The sequence below is a fragment of the Mauremys reevesii genome, linkage group 2 (assembly GCF_016161935.1).
Source record: "Mauremys reevesii isolate NIE-2019 linkage group 2, ASM1616193v1, whole genome shotgun sequence".
NCBI classification, from domain to species: domain Eukaryota; kingdom Metazoa; phylum Chordata; order Testudines; family Geoemydidae; genus Mauremys; species Mauremys reevesii.
In genome coordinates, this window is record NC_052624.1 from 3,268,398 (window position 1) to 3,290,908 (window position 22,511).

Here is a 22,511-nt window from a genome sequence, read left to right on the forward strand (position 1 = left end):
ATTTTAGTGAACACTGGAAAAGATGGAAGGGGAATATTTTATGGCAGATGGAGCCCTGGCATTTGGTTAGCAGACCCGTCAGCTTCAGCTACCTCTGTAGTTGTCTATAGATAAAAGAACTGATTTATGGCAGCCATTAATACAGTCCAGCATAACAGTATACATGGTGGCATATAGGGGGAAGGGGAAATGGGGAGCATAAAGCACTGGGATGGGGGATCCTAGGATGGGCAGAAGGGGAACCACCCAGCCCCTGGCATGAGTGCAGAAAGGGGGACACTTGCAAGGATGTCATGGGGAGCACACACAACTTATGGGGGGGGGGAAAGGAGAGATGTAACGAGGACCCGGTGTGTGCAATGAGCTCAGCCTACAGAAGCAGCAAAATGCACAACCCTCTAGTTACTCTAATTGGAATTTGTTGGGAGACTGAAGTGAACACCTTATCTCTTCAAAGTGCCACGAGATCTTTCAGGACCCCTTTGAAATCTTTCAAGAGATGGCCTCTTCAGGAGTACAGTACCCCCAATATCATATTGGAGTGTTACTCTGTCAGTCAGTCCTGAACTAACACCTACTGGATCACTAAAACCACTTCAGGAATTACCAGGCTTTCCTTGGACGGCTCTTGATGAGCTACTGATTAGCTGTGACACTGGAAACAGATCAGCAGAGCCAGACGTGTACCCAGAAGCCTCCTACTGCAAGACAAACCCAAGAAAGAAACCAACAGGACTCCACTGGCCATCACATACAGTCCCCAGCTCAAACCCCTCCAATGCATCATCAGGGATCTACAACCCATCCTGGACAATGATCCCACACTTTCACAGGCCTTGGGTGGCAGGCCAGTCCTCGCCCACAGACAACCTGCCAACCTGAAGCATATTCTCACCAGTAACTGCACACCGCACCATAGTAACTCTAGCTCAGGAACCAATCCATGCAACAAACCTCGATGCCAACTCTGCCCACATATCTACATCAGCAGCACCATCACAGGACCTAACCAGATCAGCCACACCATCACCGGTTCATTCACCTGCACATCCACCAATGTAATATATGCCATCATATGCCAGCAATGCCCTTCTGCTATGTACATCGACCAAACTGGACAGTCTCTAAGGAAAGGATAAATGGACACAAATCAGATATTAGGAATGGCAATATACAAAAACCTGTAGGAGAACACTTCAGCCTCCCTGGACACACAATAGCAGATTTAAAGGTAGCCATCCTGCAGAAAAAAAACTTTAGGACCAGACTTCTAAGAGAAACTGCTGAGCTTCAGTTCATTTGCAAATTTGACACCATCAGTTTAGGATTAAACAAAGACTGTGAATGGCTTGCCAACTACAGAACCAGTTTCTCCTCCCTTGGTTTTCACACCTCAGCTGCTAGAACAGGGCCTCATCCTCCCTGATTGATCTAACCTCGTTATCTCTAGCTTGCTTCTTGCTTGCTTATATTTACCTGCTCCTGGAAATTTCCACTCTTGCATCCGACCAAGTGGGCATTCACCCACGAAAGCTCATGCTGCAAAACGTCTGTTAGTCTATAAGGTGCCACAAGATTCTTTGCTGCTTTTACAGAACCAGACTAACACGGCTACCCCTCTGATACTGTGACACTTGTTTATTTTGAGAGAGATAAGACCTCCTCCTCCAGTGCTAACTCTCTGCCTCTTCCTTGCAGACTGAGAGCAGCTATCCCATCCTCTTCCCACATGGAATTTATTTATAATGCAGAAATATGGATTGGGTATTTTATCTCCTGGATCACCGTTAATCTATTTGAATTTGCCAGAAGCCATTTCATAAGAAATAATCTTTTTCATGACTAGAATGGGGAATGACAGCACGCTAGGTAACAGCTCATTTCTCTAAACTACAGTTGTCAGCGGCTCTGATAAGATAATAGCGTAAGGGACGAAGTCTCACTGTGTGTAATGCCTAGCACAGTGGGGCCTTGATCTTGGCTGGGGCCTCTAAATGCTATTGTAATACGAATAATGCTCAACATTACAACGTCTCCCCACACTGTCAATTTGGAAAGGGATCGGTTGTGAGTAAACAGTGTCTCTAAAATTTATAGAGAGTCCTGTGGCAGGTATAAATATGCAGGCAAGAATCAGTCTGGAGATAACAAGGTTAGTTCAGTCATGGAGGGTGCGGTCCTTTAACTCAGGAACCAATCCATGCAACAAACCTTGATGCCAACTCTGCCCACATATTTACACCAGCGACACCATCACAGGACTTAACCAGATCAGCCACAACATCACCAGTTCATTCACCTGTACGTCCACCAATGTAATATACCAGCAGTGCCCCTCTGCTATGTACATCGGCCAAACTGGACAATCCCTACGTAAAAGGATAAATGGACACAAGTCAGATATTAGGAATGGCAATATACAAAAACCTGTAGGAGAACACTTCAGCCTCCCTGGACACACAATAGCAGATTTAAAGGTAGCCATCCTGCAGAAAAAAAACTTCAGGACCAGACTCCAAAGAGAAACTGCTGAGCTTCAGTTCATTTGCAAATTTGACACCATCAGCTCAGGATTAAACAAAGACTGTGAATGGCTAGCCAACTACAAAAGCAGTTTCTCCTCCCTTGGTGTTCACACCTCTACTGCTAGCAGAGGACCTCACCCTCCCTGATTGAACTAACCTCATTATCTCGAGACTGATTCTTGCCTGCATATTTATACCTGCCTCTGGAAATTTCCATTACATGTGTCTGATGAAGTGGGTATTCACCCATGAAAGCTTATGCTCCAATACATCTGTTAGTCTTAAAGGTGCCACAGGACACTCTGTTGCTTTAGCCCCCTTGAATTGAGAACAGATGACACTAAACTACTCAAGATAGTTAAGACCCAAAAAGATATTCTAGCACTAGAAAAGGTTCAGAAAAAGCAGCTAAAAAAATTAGGGGTTTAGAGAGGGTCCCATATGAGGAAAGATTAAAAAACATGAGTGATGTTGAGAAAGTCATGTTCTTATGTTTTTACAGATCCAGACTAACATGGCTACCCCTCTTAAAATTTCTCTCTGTCAGGTATTTTGAACGTATTTGATTCTTGAATTTCTGTAATCTCCTCTGGTCCCCTAAGTGTTGATGATCCTCTCATACCCCTGTGTATCTTTACAGCCTTATACACTAGATTTAACATAAACTTAAATACACACAACTCACAGTAGCCTTGCTCAATGAACTATTTGCAGTAGAAGCACTCTTGTAAATTCAAAGTTTCATAAGGACTCTTTACATAAAGCCTGATCCAATGCCCATTGAAGCCAGCTGGAGTATTTCAATTGACTTACATAGGTATTGTGCATTTTTAGGGAGCCTGTCATTATCTAGGCACTCATTTATCCTCTTATTTCTCCATACTCATAACTATATGTATTTAGGCATGTCATGCTGATCTCATTTACTGTTAGTTTTTTATACACACACAATCAATACAATTTTTAAATTTTCTTTCTTTCTTTGGGTCGAAGCACTTTTCAATGGCTGCAAAGAACTCAGCAGCATTGTGAAAGGACCCTGAAGTAAAACAATTATAGACTACTCTAGTTATATTGTTCAAACTCTGTGAAATTCACAACAAAACAATCCCTGCAAAAACCAAAGTGTAGTGTAAAACCAGATTTTTAAATTTCAGATTTAATATACTAAGGTGATGTATAGTAACACTGGTAAGGAACCTTTATTAATGACTAATTAAAGGTAAAGGTAATAATTGGAGATATACCAATCTCCTAGAACTGGAAGGGATCTTGAAAGGTCATTGAGTCCAGCCCCCTGCCTTCACTAGCAGGACCAATTTTTTGCCCTGGATTCCTAAGTGGCCTCCTCAAGGATTGAACTCACAACCCTGGGTTTAGCAGGCCAATGCTCAAACCACTGAGCTATCCCCCTGCCTGTATCCCTCTAAAATTCATTTAAAATGTTGCTCTGATAAAGTGGGTTTGTTAGGGGTAGAAGTATGGTTCTTCAGTAGAGCTGTTTCACTCACTGAGCTCTCACTTGTGCATATGACAACAATTGTGGAAATAAACCTCTCAAGAGTCTTTAGTGTAAAAATAGGACTTAAAGTGCTTTTGTTATTTAACACACCAAAAAAAAAAGGAAAATCTATCCAGAAGCAGGTGGTCTCTAATGTGTCAGGCACCTTGTTCACATACAAACAGTTATAGCTCAGAAATGGCTGTTTGGTTATTCAGTGACTCAGCTCAAAAAATTGCTGTTTGTTTCCTCCTAGAATCAGAAACTGATCTGGGCCTGCACCACCTTTTCGTTACTAGTGTTTTGCCCTCTCATAGCTATCCTGCATAGTGACACTCTCTTTTTCTCCATTTTCCAGAGAGACACCGTTTTAGAATGGGGTGTGAGAGAAAACCAAGGCATAACAATCAAAAAAGCATATTTAAAAATCTAGGTTGGGCATATAGTAGAATGTGTGATCTTTGCAGAGCACTGCAGGCATATGTGGTTCAGTACGTAATTGCCAGTGATCTGTCTGAGGCTCATGGGCAATGTCTGAATCTGACTCATATCTGAGATGCAGGGGCTTTACATACAAGAGTCTGGAAAAGTTAGTACATGTGGAAGCTGAATTACAGCTTTATTTTGCAGCCCAGAGCCTACTGACAATACATCTTCTTCGTTCAAATTTGAAATGCAGATACCAAATGACTTGCTTTCTGAGCATCTAATTTTCCCCAGCAGGAAATGCGAGCTTGGGAGATAATTTTGCTCATTGAACAGCAAGGCAGTGCAATACATCTTTCCCAGGCTTTTGTTTAAGCTTGTTGTTTGTAGGGAAAACATCTCTTAAGGAAGATACGGCTTCTGAAGAATGAGGAAAAATAACGGTATGTATTTAGCGCAAAAAGTGGCAGCATTAGTCTTTTTACAGGTTACATTAAAAACTCGTTCTGAAAGAACATTGAGTGCAAAGTCAAGCACTGAAAAGTTAAGAAGTGCCAGATTGCCTGTTCAACCTTAATTCAGTCCACTTGTGCGAATGCATTGTGAGACAGCCTTTAACTCCATAATCAGAGTATATTTTTTCCCAGGCCCCCTGCTTCATTAAGTGGATGGATAGTTGTGCTATATTTCTTTTTATCATTTAATATGAGACCCCAGGCCTCATTTAACACACACCATACAAACCCCACACTGAATAAATCCCCCCCCCCCACCGGTTGTTTCTATGGTGCTCTCATCGCAGTATCCAAGTGCTTCACGGATATTAATGAACTTATCGTCACAAAACCCATCTGAGATACGTGGCGATAGTACCATTTTACAGATATTGAGGCACAGAGAAATTAAAACCAAAATTGTTGTGTTCTCCCTCTCTGCTCCAATCCTCCCCTCCATTTGTGCCTATATACCCCCTACACCCTCCCAGCTCTTATCTTCCCCTTTGCTCCCTCCACCCCTCCCGGCTGCTGCAACTCCATCTCCCAGTGTGTACCTTCCTCACCTCTCTATCCTAAGTCAAGCTGCTTCCTTTTTCTCCTTACTGCCCGGGCGCCAGCAAGGGGAGCACTGAGAACACAAAAGAGATGATTTCCCTGTTGTCTGTTCTGTTGCCCACTACCACAGTGGCCCAGAGCAGCAATTGCAGAGGAAGTCCTGCTCCGCCTGCCCTTGCAGCCCCAGGATGGAGCATGCTCAGTCACTCTGTGTGATGGCACATGTGCAGTCCAGTTGCATGTAGGAGCTACGCGGGGCTGAAGCATGATCAGTGTGCACAGAATCTTTGGAGAATTTAGCAGCCAAACTCTAACAAGTTTCTACTGAGCATGTGCAAATTGAGATTTTCCAGAGGCTCATAGGTTGGCCAAATTTGGGTGTTCTGTCACAGGAATAGTAAAAAGCATGTGTCAGACACATGGGTTCTCCTTTGCCAAATTTCAAGAATCTGCTCCAAAGCATGGAGACACTGGAGCTCTTTAAAGAAAAGTTCTTGGAACGAACTTAACATGAGGAAAACAATGTTGTTGTTTTTTCCTACTCATCTTCAGAAATGACTAAAGCCAGATATATACTGGTATAAGTATGTCGCTCAGGGGTGTGAAAACTCCATCACTGACTATTTTTAAATCAAGAGTGGATGTTTTTCTTAAAGATCTGTTCTAGGAATTATTTTGGGAAAGTTCTATGGCCTGTGTAATACAGGAGATCAAACTAGATGATCATAGTGGCCCCTTCTGGCCTTTGAATCTACGAATACTGCTCTTTAGGTAGAGGAAGCAACAGTCATTCAGATTTATTTAAACATTTAGATGGTCTAAGAATCCTAAACCTAATTTAAAGTCGCACAATTACTGGAGAATTAACCCCCCACCGTCCCCCAGTTTCAAAAACCCAGTAAAATATTTAGGTCATAGCCTGTTTTTTTTTCCCCCCACTGTGGCTGGAAGAGCTTCTACCCCACAGCAGATGAGAATCTGCTGGCGTGAAGGTATTTCTTCCTGCTAAACTGAAACACTCATTTTTCCCTGTCCTTTGTCCCTCCTTCCCCCCATTTTCCCTAATTTTCTAAGGTGCTACTCAAGGCTTTGGCATAGGATTCTGACTTGATTACTCAAAGCATAAGTAGTTATCCCAGGAGACCTGTTATTTCTTTCAGTTAGGCCTGATCTAAGGCTCAGACATTTTGCATCCAGAACCTACTTCTTTCTCATTTAATGGTTGGACAGCACAGTGCAGGGTAGATTGCTGATTTAAATCATTATTAAATCAAGCAGGAAGCCTTGATTTAAATAATTGATTTTAATTATTTTGCATTTGTACTTTATTTTCCTTAAGAGAGCTTGATTCTCATTGGTTGGTAACCATTAAAACATGTTGATTTGCAACTAAATATATATAGCCTTTACATTAAACTTGATGCTTCTTTTTGCTAACCAGGAAGATATGTTATATCTATACACATTTGTTTAAGCAATTATGAAGCTTATCTTATTTTTAATGAGATTCTTAATTTTTCCATTTTTAGTATATTAGAAAATGGGAATGAAGCCTTTTTCTTAGTAGATTTTATTTTTTTATTGCAATTTGTCAAGCTCTGTTTGGATGGAAATTCAAATTAAATTAAAAATGCACAAAAATGGCATTTACATTTGTTTAGTAAATAAAACTACTTTAAAAGTTCTGGATACATAAGAAAAAATTATCAAAACATGTTTTGCATATAAAACTGATTTATTAAACAAAGGAAATAGCAGTAGTTAGTGAATTGAAGTGATTGTTTCTGGTCAACATGTCTTTCAAGGTTTTAGAATCTTTAATATTCAGATATCCTGGCAATATAGGATATTTCATTCTGAAATCCCAGGTCTTTCACTCTTTAATGTTGCATTTCGGTGGATGTATTTCTTGCTTTGGGTTCCCTTTAGTATTTGGCCTGGTCATGGCAGACTGCCATTTCTCACTGGTTGGATCTTAGTGACATCTAGCAGCTTTTGCAGCAATGCAGGACATAGTGGAGAGCACGTTCTTTTTATTAAACCTTTGTTGAAATGGCTTCTGAACTGTGAGCTCCATCAGATATTCCTTGCAGCTTCTCAAGGAAGCTTTTTTTGGTCCTTAATATTCTCACCCATTTTATTGCCTTCAGGGGATTGTATTAACTTCTTACTGGTAAAGCTGATTTTTTGGTTGCGGTGCCCGCAGCCGGATTTGATTGAACAATGTCTCTGATAGGGTGGTCTTTCGTCCTTATCTGCATCTTCTGAAACTCCCCTTCATAGAATTAATGTTGCTAAAATCTGTAGAGCAGCCATGAGACAGCCCAGTGTGTACTTCCAGCAATCCATACTACTAGATGCAGAGGATAGATCAGGTGCCTGCTTTATTAGGGCAACATTGCAGTCCCTATATAAACCATCTTACTCAGCTGTTCACCTAGTCACTAGGGCAAGTGTGTATTTCCTGAAGAGTGCAGAACTCTGAAGGCAATTTAATATAGTAACCCTGATTACTGAGCAGTAACTGCAGTCCCCAAAATACTGTTTTTCCATAGATCAGTGCTTCTGTGGCAGCATTCCTCTGGAGTCTGTGTTCTGGACAGGCAAATAGAAACTGAAGAGTATGAGGAAGCAGCAGTGGTGCCTCTCTTTGGCTACTGTAGGAGCAGAGCAGTTCATGTTAACAGGCATGTAACCTTACTGCAGCATAACTGTTTTTAATGTTTTGAGGGTTTTGTCTGAGCACAGTTCCAAGAGTCTGGATGTAAGGAAGCAATATACTCAGAGACCTCCAGTTACTGGGAACTTAACCTAGGTTTTTTCTGAGACTTTATCTATTGTACCTGTAAGTTACAGCACTTCATCTTAACTTAATTTACATTATTAGACTAGTGACAGAAATATAAGGTTAGTATATTGTCTTCATTTCCTCATGCCTGGGGCATCCCCCCCTTTTATCTAGTTATTGCTTTTCTTTCCCAAACATCTGAGAGGTCTTGTCCTTTAGGCCATCTCTCATCAGTACCTCCTCTCTTCCCCCTCCCGTCAACTTACCATCTGTCATGGAATTTTCCAGTTGTAAGGATCTATCCCTCCTTTCACTTTAGTTTAAATCTTTTCTTTTCTTAGGCTTGAAATTTCAGCTGCCCTGTTTCCAGACAGCTCATTATAATGAGGAGCTGAAAGCCTGTGCTGTCTTGTGGGTGTAATTCATAAAATCATCTGTATTTAAAAAAAATGGCTGAGAACTTAAAAATTGGATGGTCAGTTTGTGAATCCCAGTGATAAAGGCGGGGAGGGATAGCTCAGTGGTTTGAGCATTGGCCTACTAAATCCAGGGTTCTGAGTTCCATCCCTGAGGGGGCTACTTAGGGAGCTGGGGCAAAATCAGTACTTGGTCCTGCTAGTGAAGGCAGGGGTCTGGACTCAATGACCCTTCAGGGTCACCTCCAGTTCTATGAGATAGGTAATCTCCATATATTATTATTTTATATTAACCTGATGATATTTTGAGCAAAAAGCACACTCAGCCATACTGGTAGCTGCTTCCATAACTTCACACTTACTCAACAGACATTCTAGGCTTCAAGTGTCACGCAATGACATTCCTGGAATCTTACTATAGAGATCCTGGTAGTGTATAGGAACCAAGCAAAACCAGGGCCCCAGAGTGCTAGCTAGCCACCATACAAACAGAGTAGCAGACAGTGCCTGTCTCAGAGATCTTACTAGATAAAACTGCCAAAGGGTAGGGAAAGGGGATATAACATAATGTGGTGATTGTGTAGGGAGTGCTGCCGAGTACTCATACACCCTCTCCCTTCTATAGGCACCAGATAGTAATAGTAAACTGTGAATTTCTCAGGTGAGTGAAAGTGTAATTTCTAGCTGCTATTTCAGTGTGATTGGCAGGCTTATTCTTAGACATAAAAATCTTCAGGATTAAAAGTGACAGAAGCCAATTGTGCTTTCAAATTGCTCATGGAATAATTTCTTCCAATTATAATAAATACTCCTTCCTGGCTGTATATCCTTAAGCCACGTAGGATTGCAGCCTGGCAGCTTCAGTGCAGATTTCCTCAAGCTGCCCCACTAATGACTTCAATCTAGACCTGAAGGGACCCACATTCTCTGTAGGTGGAAGGTGGCACAGTTTCCATGGCAGTTCAGTGGGTCCTGGGCTGCTTCTGGAGCGCAGAGACTGACAACTCTGATTTTGCTCTATAAACATTCATCCCCCAAGGCTTTTAAGTATTGACAGAAGACTGTAAACTTGATTCACCTAGGACCATTTAGTTTTGAGCTTTTATTATAGAAGAGGTAGGAGTTTGTGTAAGGGTATGAGGTCAGGTGGAATATGTTTAATCTTTCGCCATCCAGTCCTTCATTCCTTCTTTTCCCTCCCAGTTTTGGGACTAAAGCAAATCATAAACATGTATCTGAGGCGTATAACATTCTGTGCTTTCAGACAAGGATCTCAAAGCACTTGAAATTTTTTAACTTCATGACATCCCAGAGAGGTAGGTCAATATTATTCCATTTTACAGATGTGGAAACGGAAGCACTTGAAAGGTTGAGGACATAATCCTGCAAGATGCTGAGTGCCCTCAGCTCACTTTGAAGTCAGTGACAGTTGGCGATGTTCCGCACCTAACATTTTACAGGATCAGGCCTTATAGTACTTGCCAAAGGTCACATGAGTCATTGTCGGATTGAGGGATAACCCAGAGTTTGACTCTCTTTAGAGACTACTAGATGACACTGCTTGCCGTATGTGACCTGTTACAGAAATATGCAGTAGACTAGAAAACAAGAAAAATTACTAAGAATAATAATTTTAAGAATAGTTGGCACCCAGTATCAAGCAGAGTGCCCCAGGGGTCAGTCCTGGGGCCAGTTTTGTTCAACATCTTCATTAATGATCTGGATGATGGGATGGATTGCACCCTCAGCAAGTTCGCAGATGACACTAAGCTGGGGGGAGAGGTAGATACGCTGTAGGGTAGGGATAGGGTCCAGAGTGACCTAGACTGCACTTAGGATGGAAGAATCCCATGCACTGCTACAGGCTGGGGACGGACTGACTAAGTGGCAGTTCCCCAGAAAAGGACCTGGGGATTACAGTGGAGGAGAAGCTGGATATGAGTCAACAGTGTGCCCTTGTTGCCAAGAAGACTAACTGTTAGCACACTTTATTAGTTTATAGGTTTGCTACAGATTTGATATTGACCTGCACCTCTTTTGAAGTTAGGTATGTTGTCCCTTGCTGGTAGAATCTGGGGAAGAATAACTTTTGTCAAATTGAAAAGCAGTCTCTTTCATTGAGTGTGGCCTCCTGTGATTTTAATAGACACTTGGGTGGTTTTGTTTACTCTGAAATGCTGGCTGTATGTAGGATTTATTTTTTTGGGCAGTGGGGGTGGGATGGGAGAGAACTGTGACTCAAAATGAAGAGCTGCCTCACTTTTTTCCCTCAGTCTCCAGAGTTCCTTTCTAAGGCCATTTTTATTCCATGCCCAATGGAACAATACCATCACCTGTTAGATTTGTCTGGATGGCCAAGTATTGTGCATTGAAATGAATCAAATGAGCTTGAGGAATCTACATTTTTTTTATCCCTCAATTATAACTCAGTCTGTTTTAATATACAAATATTTGCCTAGAATAGTGATGTTTTTAAAAGGGTGAACTGCAAGTCTCTTTTTAAAAAGTTGTCAACATTGGTAAGGAACAGAATATATAATATAAAATTTTGTCTTCATTCTTGATCCACTCACATTATAAGTTAAATGTCAGTGGCAATCCTAGTTTAGCACAGTTTAAATAAAACAGCTCTGTGTAGGGGAGGCAGGGTTTCCTAGTGGATAGAGCACTGGATTGAGACTTAGAAGACCCGGGTTCCATTTCTGGCTCTGCCACTGACCTTGCTGGGTGACCTTGGACAAGGCACTTTGCCCCTCTGCTTCAGCTTCCCCATTTGTAAAATGGGGGTAATGATACTTGCTACTTTTGTAAACGGATTTGAGCTGTATTGCTGTAAAGCACTATATAAGAGCTAGGTACTTACGTAAAGCAAGCAATGCTTTGCTTTCTGTTGGTTTGGCTGTCCTAGCCCTCAGCACAGCGTCTGGGTCTCCATTGCCCAGTCTCCAGTGTTTTTGCTACAGCAAATGCTTTATAAATGCAGCTATAAATCAAAATGTATCCACAGCATTATAGAGTTTTGTTCTATTTAGCAGTTCTAAGCATACTACTTCTTCTGCTGTTTTCCTGCTTTCTCTCCATTCCCAGCATGCCCTACATTGCAGGGAAATTCCCCCTCCTTTCATTTAAAGGCACAGATGTAATCACTCTGCCACTTACAAACACATCTTAAAATAATAATTTAAAAGTTATTTCCTCCTGCTTACCTGCCAATGCCATAAGGTTCTGGTTTCTCTTCTGGTACAATAGGTACCAACAACTTACAAATGTGTGTTTTTATTCTAGCTCTAGCACTAGAAGCTTTTTCTAAAGCATTTAGAGCCCACTCAAAGCCCATTGGGGTCAATGAGACTTTTGGATCAGGGGAAATTTCCATAGGGGAAATTCCTGTCAAATTCCCCTAATTTTTCTCAGTCTGTTTCCTCACATTGGTGTAAACATTACCTCTTCCTATTATTTCATGCGATGCTCTATAGGCAGACAAAAGACTGTCATGTTCCTGTCCGGAGGAGCTTACAGCCTAAATAGGAGGTTATAGTAGATGTTAATTAAATCCCTTGCTACTCTACCCTGCAAATAATTGTGAATAATTGTGTCTCTCCAAATTTATAATAGCACTTTGGAAACCTTAATTATCATGGTCTGTTTCGGTAAAATATTGCTGTTAAAATGTCTGTTTGCCTGCGTATCATCTAATCTGACACCAGTTTATCATCAGACATTGTCTGCATTGATCCCCCCACCCCCTCCATGCACACAGCAGTTTTGTTCCCTCCACATTCCGCCCCAGTGCACACATCCACACCTTTATCCTTTGCATGCAGGAAGCAGTGCTATCTTAAAGCCTGGCCTGGGAAGCTTGTAGACCCTCCTTGCTGAAGTGAACCATATCAGATTCAGTCATTTAGCAGTATAATAGCTAAGAGACACCAACAGAAAACCCAGCATACTCTTGCCAAACCAGGAACTGGTTTAGGATGCTAGTAGCATCTGTAGGATCCCATTGTGATAGCATCCGACGAAGTGGGCATTCACCCACGAAAGCTCATGCTGCAAAACGTCTGTTAGTCTATAAGGTGCCACAGGATTCTTTGCTGCTTTTAGAGAACCAGACTAACACGGCTACCTCTCTGATAATTGTGATAGCTAGGAGTCCTCCATCAATGGTAGTCAGAAATTGAACATAGTGTAAAGTTCTCCTTTTCTAAACACATTTTTTTTCTGTCTTGGTGCATGTGTATTAACATACAGAGGTGGTGTATGCACTTGTCTATGTATTGTGCATTGTTATCAAAACACTTTAATAGGTGTATACATTTTAAATTCCCATTTTCTGGCCCTCAACAGTACATCTAGGATTTGGCAATATACTTGTATTATTAACTGCATGTAATTAACTGGCACCGATATGCCAATAGGCATCTTTAGGTAACTATGAGCTTTTAATAAAGCCTTATGCTGTTCCCCTTGAATCTCTCGTGTCTTCCACTGAGCTCTTCAAGACTCCCAATCTGTCTTGTTCAGCCTCATCAGTCAGAATTCCCTTCCTGCTCAATGACGCTTTCCCCCCCATGCACTGCATTGTCCCTCATCCTACACGTTCTCTGTTGATTCCCATACATGCCTGGCAAACTCCAGACTGTTTATAAGGTTTTCAGGTAAATTGTGGGTTGGAGCAGAATAGAGGGAATCTTTATGGACAGTTGTGAAACAGAGTTTTCTGAGATCTCATAGGAACATGGAATTGCCAGACTGGACCAGATGATTGAAATAACTGCTGGTACTTGGGCTTTCACAAAGCAACCAAATATTGAGAGACTTGCAATAAAATCACATGTTGGCAACACTGGGATTCTGACTTTGAGCCTATGGTAATTGTAACTTTTGGTGTAAGTTAACCCTTGCAGGAGCCCAGTAGGCTCTATTTGACTCAGAGTTTGAGTTCATTCAGATCCCAGTGTTTTCCTCTGTCCCAGCTCTTACTGATGGGTCACTGCTGCTTTTGTTTTCCTTTCTGAAGGGATTAGACATTTCAGTTCAGTTTATACAGTAGTAGTTACTGGAGATGGACACACATCAGGGACAAGTGACCATGAAAAAGACGCTTAAGCACTTTCTTTTGTGTTTTGCTAGATAAATATTCAGGAGTGTGCGACTGTGCCTGGGAGGTCGGCAGCATTGCCAGGCTCCTATGAACTACTCTTTCCCAGAAAAAAATGAATCACAAATAAGGGATGTCTTTGTTCACCTGGCTCCTCCAAGTTATGTTCTAACTTGATGTAATTTTCTGGTGAACGTACACCCTAAAGGGTAGGGTGTGCTGCTGGCACTAATTTCTCAGCATTTAAAGGCATTTGAACACCTTGTGGTTTATAAATACTCCATTCTTGATTTTTATCAAGCGTCTTCAAATCCCATTCCTTCCATTTCTCTTTAGAAACTTCATTAAAATTGTAGAACTGCGGCACATTGATGGGTTTGATTTCACTGAAAAATCATGTGTGCTGTCAGCCTTAGCAAGAGTTCTGCCACTCAGCATAACATAAACCATATACACAGAAATAATTCAGCCTAGTGACTAACTGGTAAGTGTTGCTGCTTTTTGTTACATTTCAGTATTCCCAAGAGAGATCACGGGTGAAAGAATGTCCTACAAAGAGTTTCTGGATCGCAATGAGACCTGGGCGATGGACGATAGAGATCTTTGTTTTGAACCACAGTCGATATTCAGACCCATGGAGGGGACAGGTATGGCTGTATTAACCTACACCATTGTTAAAATAACCTTAGGGCTGCACCCTAGCCAACAAAATCCTGGAATCTCACCACCTCACTTAAGGTTGTTTTTTCTATTCCGCACTCACATTTTTTCCTAAATGCATTGCCCATAGTTCCAAAGACCTTAACACCCCAGTGAGTTATATAGACTGTCAACCTGGTGTTTTAATCTGGCACAGGACACAATCTAAAAAAATAAAACTGCAGAATAGGTTATCTGGTAATTGTACCTTTGTGCCCTAATGAGCTCTGTGGAAATGGGATGCTGCCGTGTGAGCCAATTTAAATTGAGTCATTTTGGGTCTTTTTGTTAAGATTGTAGTGTCCCTGTCAGATGCTACCCAAGATCTGTGAAAATGAACTGTACTTCAACTCACCTCCATGTATTTTTGAAGCACAGTGATGGAGATTGGCGCATATAGCTCACATCTGCCAGTGATCTTGGACTGACATAAACCTACTCCTTTAGAGCACTTTGTTTGAGGAAACTCATATCTGTAGTCTTAATAATGACCGTCTTGGTATCTTTTTTTTAACTAATAGTCTCATGGTATCTTTTTCAACTAAGTAGCTAGTGTCTGCGTTATATTCACTCCATATTAACAGTAATGTTTGTCATCAAAACACATCTGTCCTTATTGTAGACACTGTCTATATTTTTTTTAAAGAAAAGCATCTAAACCTTTTGTTCAAAACTGTCGGATTTCTTCCAGCCTTGGATCCCATTGCCAGATTTTAGTTCAGATGGGATTTTTACTATTTAAACAACAGGTAAACAGATTAGAATTAGATGCACTGTGTTCTGCCTCTGCTCATGAAGACTAGAGAGCATTTCATGAGCCAAGCTGAAGTGACATTTACTGTATGTTCCTCATCAAGGGGTGCCAGCAGATGCTATTGTTTTCCATATTTTTGTTAAATATTTAACTGGGAACTCTTGGAAGAGCAATATCTTATTTGTTACTTTCCTAGCAGTTCGGACAAAAATGGACCATAAAGCCAAAGGCTTGTTCTTGGGATCCAATTTCTACCTTTTATAATTTTCTTCACTTGTTGAAGTTCATAAAGCTTGTCTGTCTTTCCTTCCTCACTACTTGCCTGCCTGCCTGCCTTCCTCTCTAAATTTACTATTACCTGGATAGAAGACTATGGAGATCTGTTGTTGGCGGCCCATACCCCGGTTGGGGTGACGGGCATGAATGAATGAATGAAGCCTCATCTATTGTATATAGAGCACCAATAACTACATTATTGAGTTATGCTCTCTCAGCACACCAAAATGTACTGGATTGTATTTCATTTTGTATATATAGGTGTATGATGAGATGCTCCATTGAGTCCAAACAAGGACTTGAAATTCTGAAAAATTCTGAAATTCTTGCAATTTCCCCCAATAGTTAACCCAGAACTGCACTTTAATACTTGTCTACAAGACTAACAGTGAAGGATTAATATGTAGAGGTGTACAAATTGCATCCAATAAACTTGTTTATCACTGGCTACGATCATAACTAGATCAAATATCCCATTTTATATATAACAGGAAACCAATGGAAAAAGCTGTGTTTCCATGTGAGGGTTTGTGCCTCTGGTTACCGGGCAATGCGGCCTAGTGGCCAGAGTCCATAGTCGCCCCTGGTTGCAGGGCAGTACAGCCTACTGGCCAGAGTCCATAGACTTGTCCCTGGCTTCAGGGCAATGCGGCCTAGTGGCCAGAGTCTCTAGGGTCACCCCTGGTTGCAGGGCAGCGTGGCCTGGTGGCCAAAGACTCTCTCACTCCACTGGGTCCCTGCCTCTGGCCCTAACCGCAGCATAGGATCTTGCCCCTGGCTCAGTGCAGGGTGGGGTCCGACCGAAACATGCTGAGGCTTGCCGGGGGCAAGGTACCAGCCTGTCACCCTCCGTCCCCCTGGGTCGCTTCCTACCGGCTTGAGCATTGAGGTCTCCCACGAGTTCCTAGGTTCCCTGTGGGCCTCCGGGTCAGTCGCCTCCCCAAGTTCCTCCTGTAGTAGGGCTTTGAGCTGACCTGGAGAGACTTCAGTTCCCAGCGCCTCCGTGGGCGGTGGCTGGTCCTCCGCTGGAGCTTCCCGGTCAGGTCCTTCCCCTGTGGCCGCCAGCCCAGACTGAGCTGGGCTCCCTCCTTTTATACTCCCAGAGCACTTGGAGCATACCCAGTATGGACGGGGCGGGACTTCCACCGTCACTGCTACCAGACTGGTGCTGCTGGGGCTGCTGCAGGGCGGTGCTGCCCCGTCACATTCTGGAATAAATATTCCTGTAGTTAAAATTCTTGCACGGGTGTTTTGTTTCTTTTTATCCCTGTGTGACTGTACAATATGGACATCTTATAACGATGAGTAATCCAATTACTGAGCGAGTCACTAGTTCTAGACTGCTGGGGCAAAACTCAGGTTTTTTTCCTGTTTTCACCTAATTGACCTTTTCCCAGCCCTCACACTATTTGAATACTGGGCGCATATCCTTTTCCTGGTGTTTAGAGCTACAGAAGCTGTGTTTTCTGTAAGTCTTGTATGCATAGTTCCAAAAAGGAACCTTGTTCAGTCAGATTGAAGGATGTTTCTTTATGGGTGTCCATGCAAATTACACAAGGATTGTCCAGTTTCCAAAGAAGAGCTATTGAGTCTGACAGCTGAGCATTCAGGCAGCAGTAGAAGTGTTGGATGTCCAAGTCATAAATGTCTTGGGCTGCACGGTGGACAGCGGGCAAGCTGCTGACCTGCACTAAAATTCCTTGGGGAGACTGACTAACCGGGGTGTGTCTGATCTGGGGCATATAACGAAGATTGTTCTCCTCACAGACTTTTAAGGTTAGAAGGGACAATCGTAAACATGTAGTCTGCCCTCCTGCACATTGCAGGCCACAGAATCTCACACACCCAGTCCTGTAATGGAGCCATAACCTTCCCCAACCATCTTGTAATGTCTCTGCATGACAGGAGAAATGGGTGATTTCTTTGCCTGGCCCATGATTTTGCTCAATTCATCCTCTGGCTCAACAGCCAATTACACCTCCATGCTGCTTTGAAGGAAGTGTATGTATGGCTCATTATATACTTTTCCCCAAAGTGCAGTATGGGACATGACAGAATGACATTTGAGTTTTATCTGAGCTGGAACAGTTTTCATTTCTTCCTCAGATCAAATATACTGGTCCATCAAATCACCCAAGACTTAAATGCTGCTTGTCTTTGAGAGAGGGACATACAGGTGCACCATACGATATTTATTCTACTCTTTAACCGATCTTGGCTAAAAATAACATGGACAACCACATTTTCATGTTGGGTATAAATCTTGTGTGAAAGAGGAAAAGTTCTCTTTTTTTTTTTTTTTTTTTAAGGGGGGAGGGAACACCCACATTTCCTAGCTTTGTATAACACCTTGCAGGGCAAAGTTGGTAGTGATGCTCATCCTCAGCATTCTTACATAATCGTGCTCTCATGTTGTCATCCTTTTGTGGTAACACGTTTGACTTATTCTCATGTTCCTCAGAGCCCTTCAAGATGCACAGTGAGGATGTCCTGTCTGATCTGCTGCTACGTCCTTCTGCAATGGAGACTCGCCTACCATTCACAGAGCATTTTGAAGCTTCAGAAGAAGTTCATGGTATAATCCTCCATTGAATATGTTCATGGGCTGCTGTTAACTGGGGGTTTAGTTTTCAGTTTCTATATATGGAATTCGGGGCTGTCTACAGAAATCCATTAAATTGGCAATAGTGTAAAATTTTACCTCCTTTCTTCTCTTGAATCTCTTTTTGTAAACAGTGTTTTCGGCTTGAGGTCTCTCAAGAGACCTTATCTTTTATCCCCTTTTTGTCCTATTTTATTTTAATTAAGAAAAAGCTGAATTAAACCAAAGTTATGGAAAACTTTAACTTCATCTTCAAATATTTTGTCCCTATTTGTGGGTTTTTTCACTTTCCAGTTTTCAACATTTGGACCATGGCAGCTTGAGAACTACTGTAACAATAGCTTATTTGGGAGTAGTACCTGAAAGGCACACAACTTCCCTTCCCCTGCCCAATAACATTTGATTAACTTTTTCTTTGTCTAGATCTAGTGCCTCTCCGAGTGAATTAACAGATAGGTTTATGTACAGCATATAGACCCATGTATACATTGTTCGTGATGAGAATAAAGTACATTGCTCTGTAAGTTAATGGACCTAATGAAATAAGTTTGTGTTGGAAACAAATCTGAATTCAAAAGGAAGATAGCAGTGTCAGATGTACTTTATTTCTTACAGCACCCCATGCAGCTATGATGGTACCTGAACTGCCTTCTCTGGGATCCCCATATTCTCCTGCAGAAGTTATAGATCCATCTGCCTTCATCACCCTGGATTCAACTACAGAGTCTCTGCTGAATATAGAAGGTGAAACACAGTTCTGCTGCTGCCATGCTACTTTATAACGGGTCAGAGGGATCTGCGGGTCAGAAACTGTTAAGTGTATTAATCTTAAAAAGATGATGATATTTGGCTTTTCCAGTTATATAAAATGAGTCAAGATTAAGAAAATATCCCATTGGAAAGAACATAAAATGCTTCAACTCAATTTTCAGTCTGAGAGATTTCTTAAGGTATTTGGGAGCAAAAAATCCCATTGAGAGAGCGGCTCTTGTGCTGATGGATCTTAAAATTAGTATTAGTTGTTATCCCTTAGATCCATAATAATATCAGAGGAGAACATGTTCAGGTCCTTTAAGGTTTCCCAAGATGAACTATTAAGTTCTTTCTAAGAATGAAGTTGCAAGAAAAACAAAGCCTGTACCACATGAATAAATACGTGGCTGCAATGTGTAGTTGAGCATCTGTTTTGAAGTCCAGAACCAGTGCTGTTGACATTGACAGAGCTATATGTACTAATTGTTTCCCTTAGCACCCGCAAGAGTGACAGTGCCTGAAGAAAACTGGCTGGGAGCTGAGCATGCTGTGGAGGGACTAGATGAATCTTCCTTTGTAGAGCCACCAGGTAAAAATAAAAGTGTTGGGTTGTCCCCAGAAAATTATTTCTGGAGTCTTTCAGCAGGATTTGAATGCTAGAAATAGATGGTCTTTCCTTCCCTCTTAAAAATGGAGGCTAAGAGCTGTATTGTGGGTACTGTAGCATGACTAAGACACTGCTGTGTTGATTCTGTAACATCCTTGGAATAGAAAAAAATCTTCCCTGGAGGTACATTTTCTTATGGCAAAGTGCTCAGAATTGGGAAAAGGAATAAAATTAATTCTGAACTTCAGGTATCTCTCTGAAGATGGATTTATCCTTGCTATATGAGGGGGTCTGTGTTCACTCCCAAGTGAGTTATTTGGGTGGACAGAATCAAGGAGCTTTTCTTGATGTTGATAATAAAGCCTTGTGCTTGCAGGATACTCAAAGTCAGAGACATAGCTCTGTATGCCACTGCTAGGGATCGATCTCTGATTAAGATGTTGTCCAGGAGGGGTTACGGCTGGATCTGTGTGACCTGAGTCTGTCTATGATTATCACCAATATCTTTATGAAGACCTACAAGGCAGAGGACAAGCCAAATGAGAGCATCAGATATTGATAATGCTTCCTGATATAGGCAAACCTTGGGAACCTTCGGTGGCATGGTCTGATTGAGATGTTGGAGATACATGCATCCGCCAGATCTACTGAAGTCATAAAATCTCTCTGGGACAGGGATGACACCATAGAGGTTAGGGTCTTCATCTGGAACTTTGTTTTCTTCATCCACCTGTTGAGCCTTTTGAGATCCAGAATGGCTCTCATTCCACCTGTAAACATCTGAATGATGATGATGGAGTAGAACCCTGAAAAATCTATCTTCTGAGAGAATGCTCTCTATTACTCCCACATCCAGGAAATGAGAAATCTTGTTCCGGATTAAACCGTGCTTTATGGGGTTGTTTGAGATGTGGGACTGGATGAAAAATGGATGGGGTGGAGCCTGTAACTCAAGGGAGTATCCCTGACCCACTAGTCCATGAGCAAAGAAATCCATTCCTCCAGGAAATGGAAAATCCTGCCCCCAGGCTTCAGCTCTAGGCAGAGACCTATGCAGTCTTTGTCATAAAGAGGCTTTGGGAATGGCAGGGTTCCCTTGTGGCTTTCCTCCAGAGAACAAGTTGTCTTTTCACTGGTGTTTCTGTGAGGATGAAAGCCGAAAGGAATGCCTTTGCCTGAAGACCATTCTGTACTCTCGCAAAAGGTATGGTATGGCATTAGGAAGGACTGTTTAGATTTTGAGGCACTGTCTGCCATTACTTGGTCTAGCTTCTCTCTGAAAATCAGGGCTCCCATGAATTTGGTGGAGCACAGGACCTGCTTCAAGCGACTACCCTCCTTCCAGGGATGGAGCTATAGGCGGTACCTGGTCCCTGAGCTGAAGGCCAAGGCTTTGGCTGAGAATCTCATTGCATCCACTGAGGTTCAACAATGAATGCTGTTATCAGGGAAACTTTCTTTGATTAGAGCCAAAGTCAGGGTGATCTCTTATCATTGAGAGCTCTGCGATATTCCAGCCAGGAGAGAGATGCCTTCACAAAGCAAATAGCATTAGGGATGGCCTGAGGGAGACTGACAAAACCTTAATCTTTTTTGAGCGTAGCCTCTGTTTTTCCATACATGAGGTCTTCAGGATAGAACTCCCCTTCTGAGGGGAAAACCATATCGTTAGCCCAGGACTCTAGGATAGCATCAGCCTTTAGTATTTCAGTAACTGGGACTTTTGGGTCCTGGATCCTGTACAACCGAAGATTACTCCACGGGCACAATCCCACATCAGTTGGCTTCATCTTAAAGGTATGGGACTGCTCCCCAGAATGCAGGGAAGATCAAGAGAGGGTTCCAGCACAAGTGATCAATTCCTTAAAATGGTTGTCAGCCCAGGGCAAAGTTCACAAGGGCAGTGACTTCCAGGTCCGCATATCCTCTCAATCGATGCCAGCCTGGAGGGCTGGGGAGCACACATGGAGTCCCAAACAGTTCAAGGCAACTGGCACCTGGAGGAAAGGACCCACAGCATAAACCTCTTAGAACTAAGGTCGGTCAAGCTGGCTCTGTGAAAGGTTCCAGACCAGCCTAGAGGGGAACCAAGTGCTGCTTCAGTCAAACAATATGACCATGGTCACACATGTGAACAACCAGGGGGCAGCAGGGCCATTCTTAGGATTTATGGGGCCCTACGCAGCAGTATTGAACTGGTACCCGTATGCCTGACTTGCTCTTAGCAACACAAGCATAAGCTTACAGTGTTGGAAAACTTGCCACATGCACTTTATTAAAAACAATTTAAACAAATTAAGCATGCTATAATGCTGATGGACTATACTTGCACTAAAGAAGTAGCACTATAGAAAAAATTCTGATTTATTGATAGAATGATGCAAATAATATAACTTTTTAAATTTATCAACATTTTATTGGAAATTTCTATGGAGAGATATTGAAACAAGGATTTGTTTTTAATTAAAAGCAATCTTTCTGGCTTTTTGGGCTGCAAAATCAGTAATAATGTCATCGTATGACAAAGACAAAAAGATGTGCTGTTCGATTGCAAGAATAGCAAGACCAGTCAAGCATTCCTGACTCATTGTAGAGTGGAGATAGTTTTTAATGAGCTCTAGTTTTCAGAAACTCCGTTCTTCTGATTCTACTGTTACAGGAATTGTCAGTAGAATACGAGTGGCAATGTACACATTAGGATATATGTCAACAAGTTTGCTGGTATTTATAAACTGTACAGTGTCCACCATCATCTTTGCATTTGGCAACATTGACGATAATGTACTCAATTCTTGATACAGTTCAAGTCCATTTAAATCAAAAGTATCACTGTGCTTCAGGAGGTTCTCTAGGTTCTTGCACTTTGTCATTAGCTGCCCTTGTTTTCCTATTTCGTTGAATTTAGTTTTGTCATACAAAAATCCAGCCTGTTCATGGTGTGCTCGTAAGGTATTAAACCTTTCATCAACGGCAGATATTGCTTTATCCATCACAACATTAAAAACTTCAAC

The 22,511-nt window shown here is 42.0% G+C and overlaps 1 protein-coding gene across 11 annotated transcripts in view; it reads left to right on the forward strand.

Moving 5' to 3' along the window:
* MAP4 (microtubule associated protein 4) overlaps nucleotides 1–22,511 on the forward strand; it is a 288,369-nt gene that overhangs the window by 157,121 nt on the left and 108,737 nt on the right. For all 11 annotated transcript variants that reach the window (XM_039526893.1, XM_039526892.1, XM_039526894.1 and 8 more), the window contains 4 exons: nucleotides 14,325–14,456; nucleotides 18,000–18,113; nucleotides 18,756–18,884; nucleotides 19,390–19,482. In XM_039526893.1, the coding sequence (XP_039382827.1) occupies nucleotides 14,325–14,456; nucleotides 18,000–18,113; nucleotides 18,756–18,884; nucleotides 19,390–19,482 (468 nt within the window). The remainder of the gene's footprint in view (nucleotides 1–14,324; nucleotides 14,457–17,999; nucleotides 18,114–18,755; nucleotides 18,885–19,389; nucleotides 19,483–22,511) is intronic.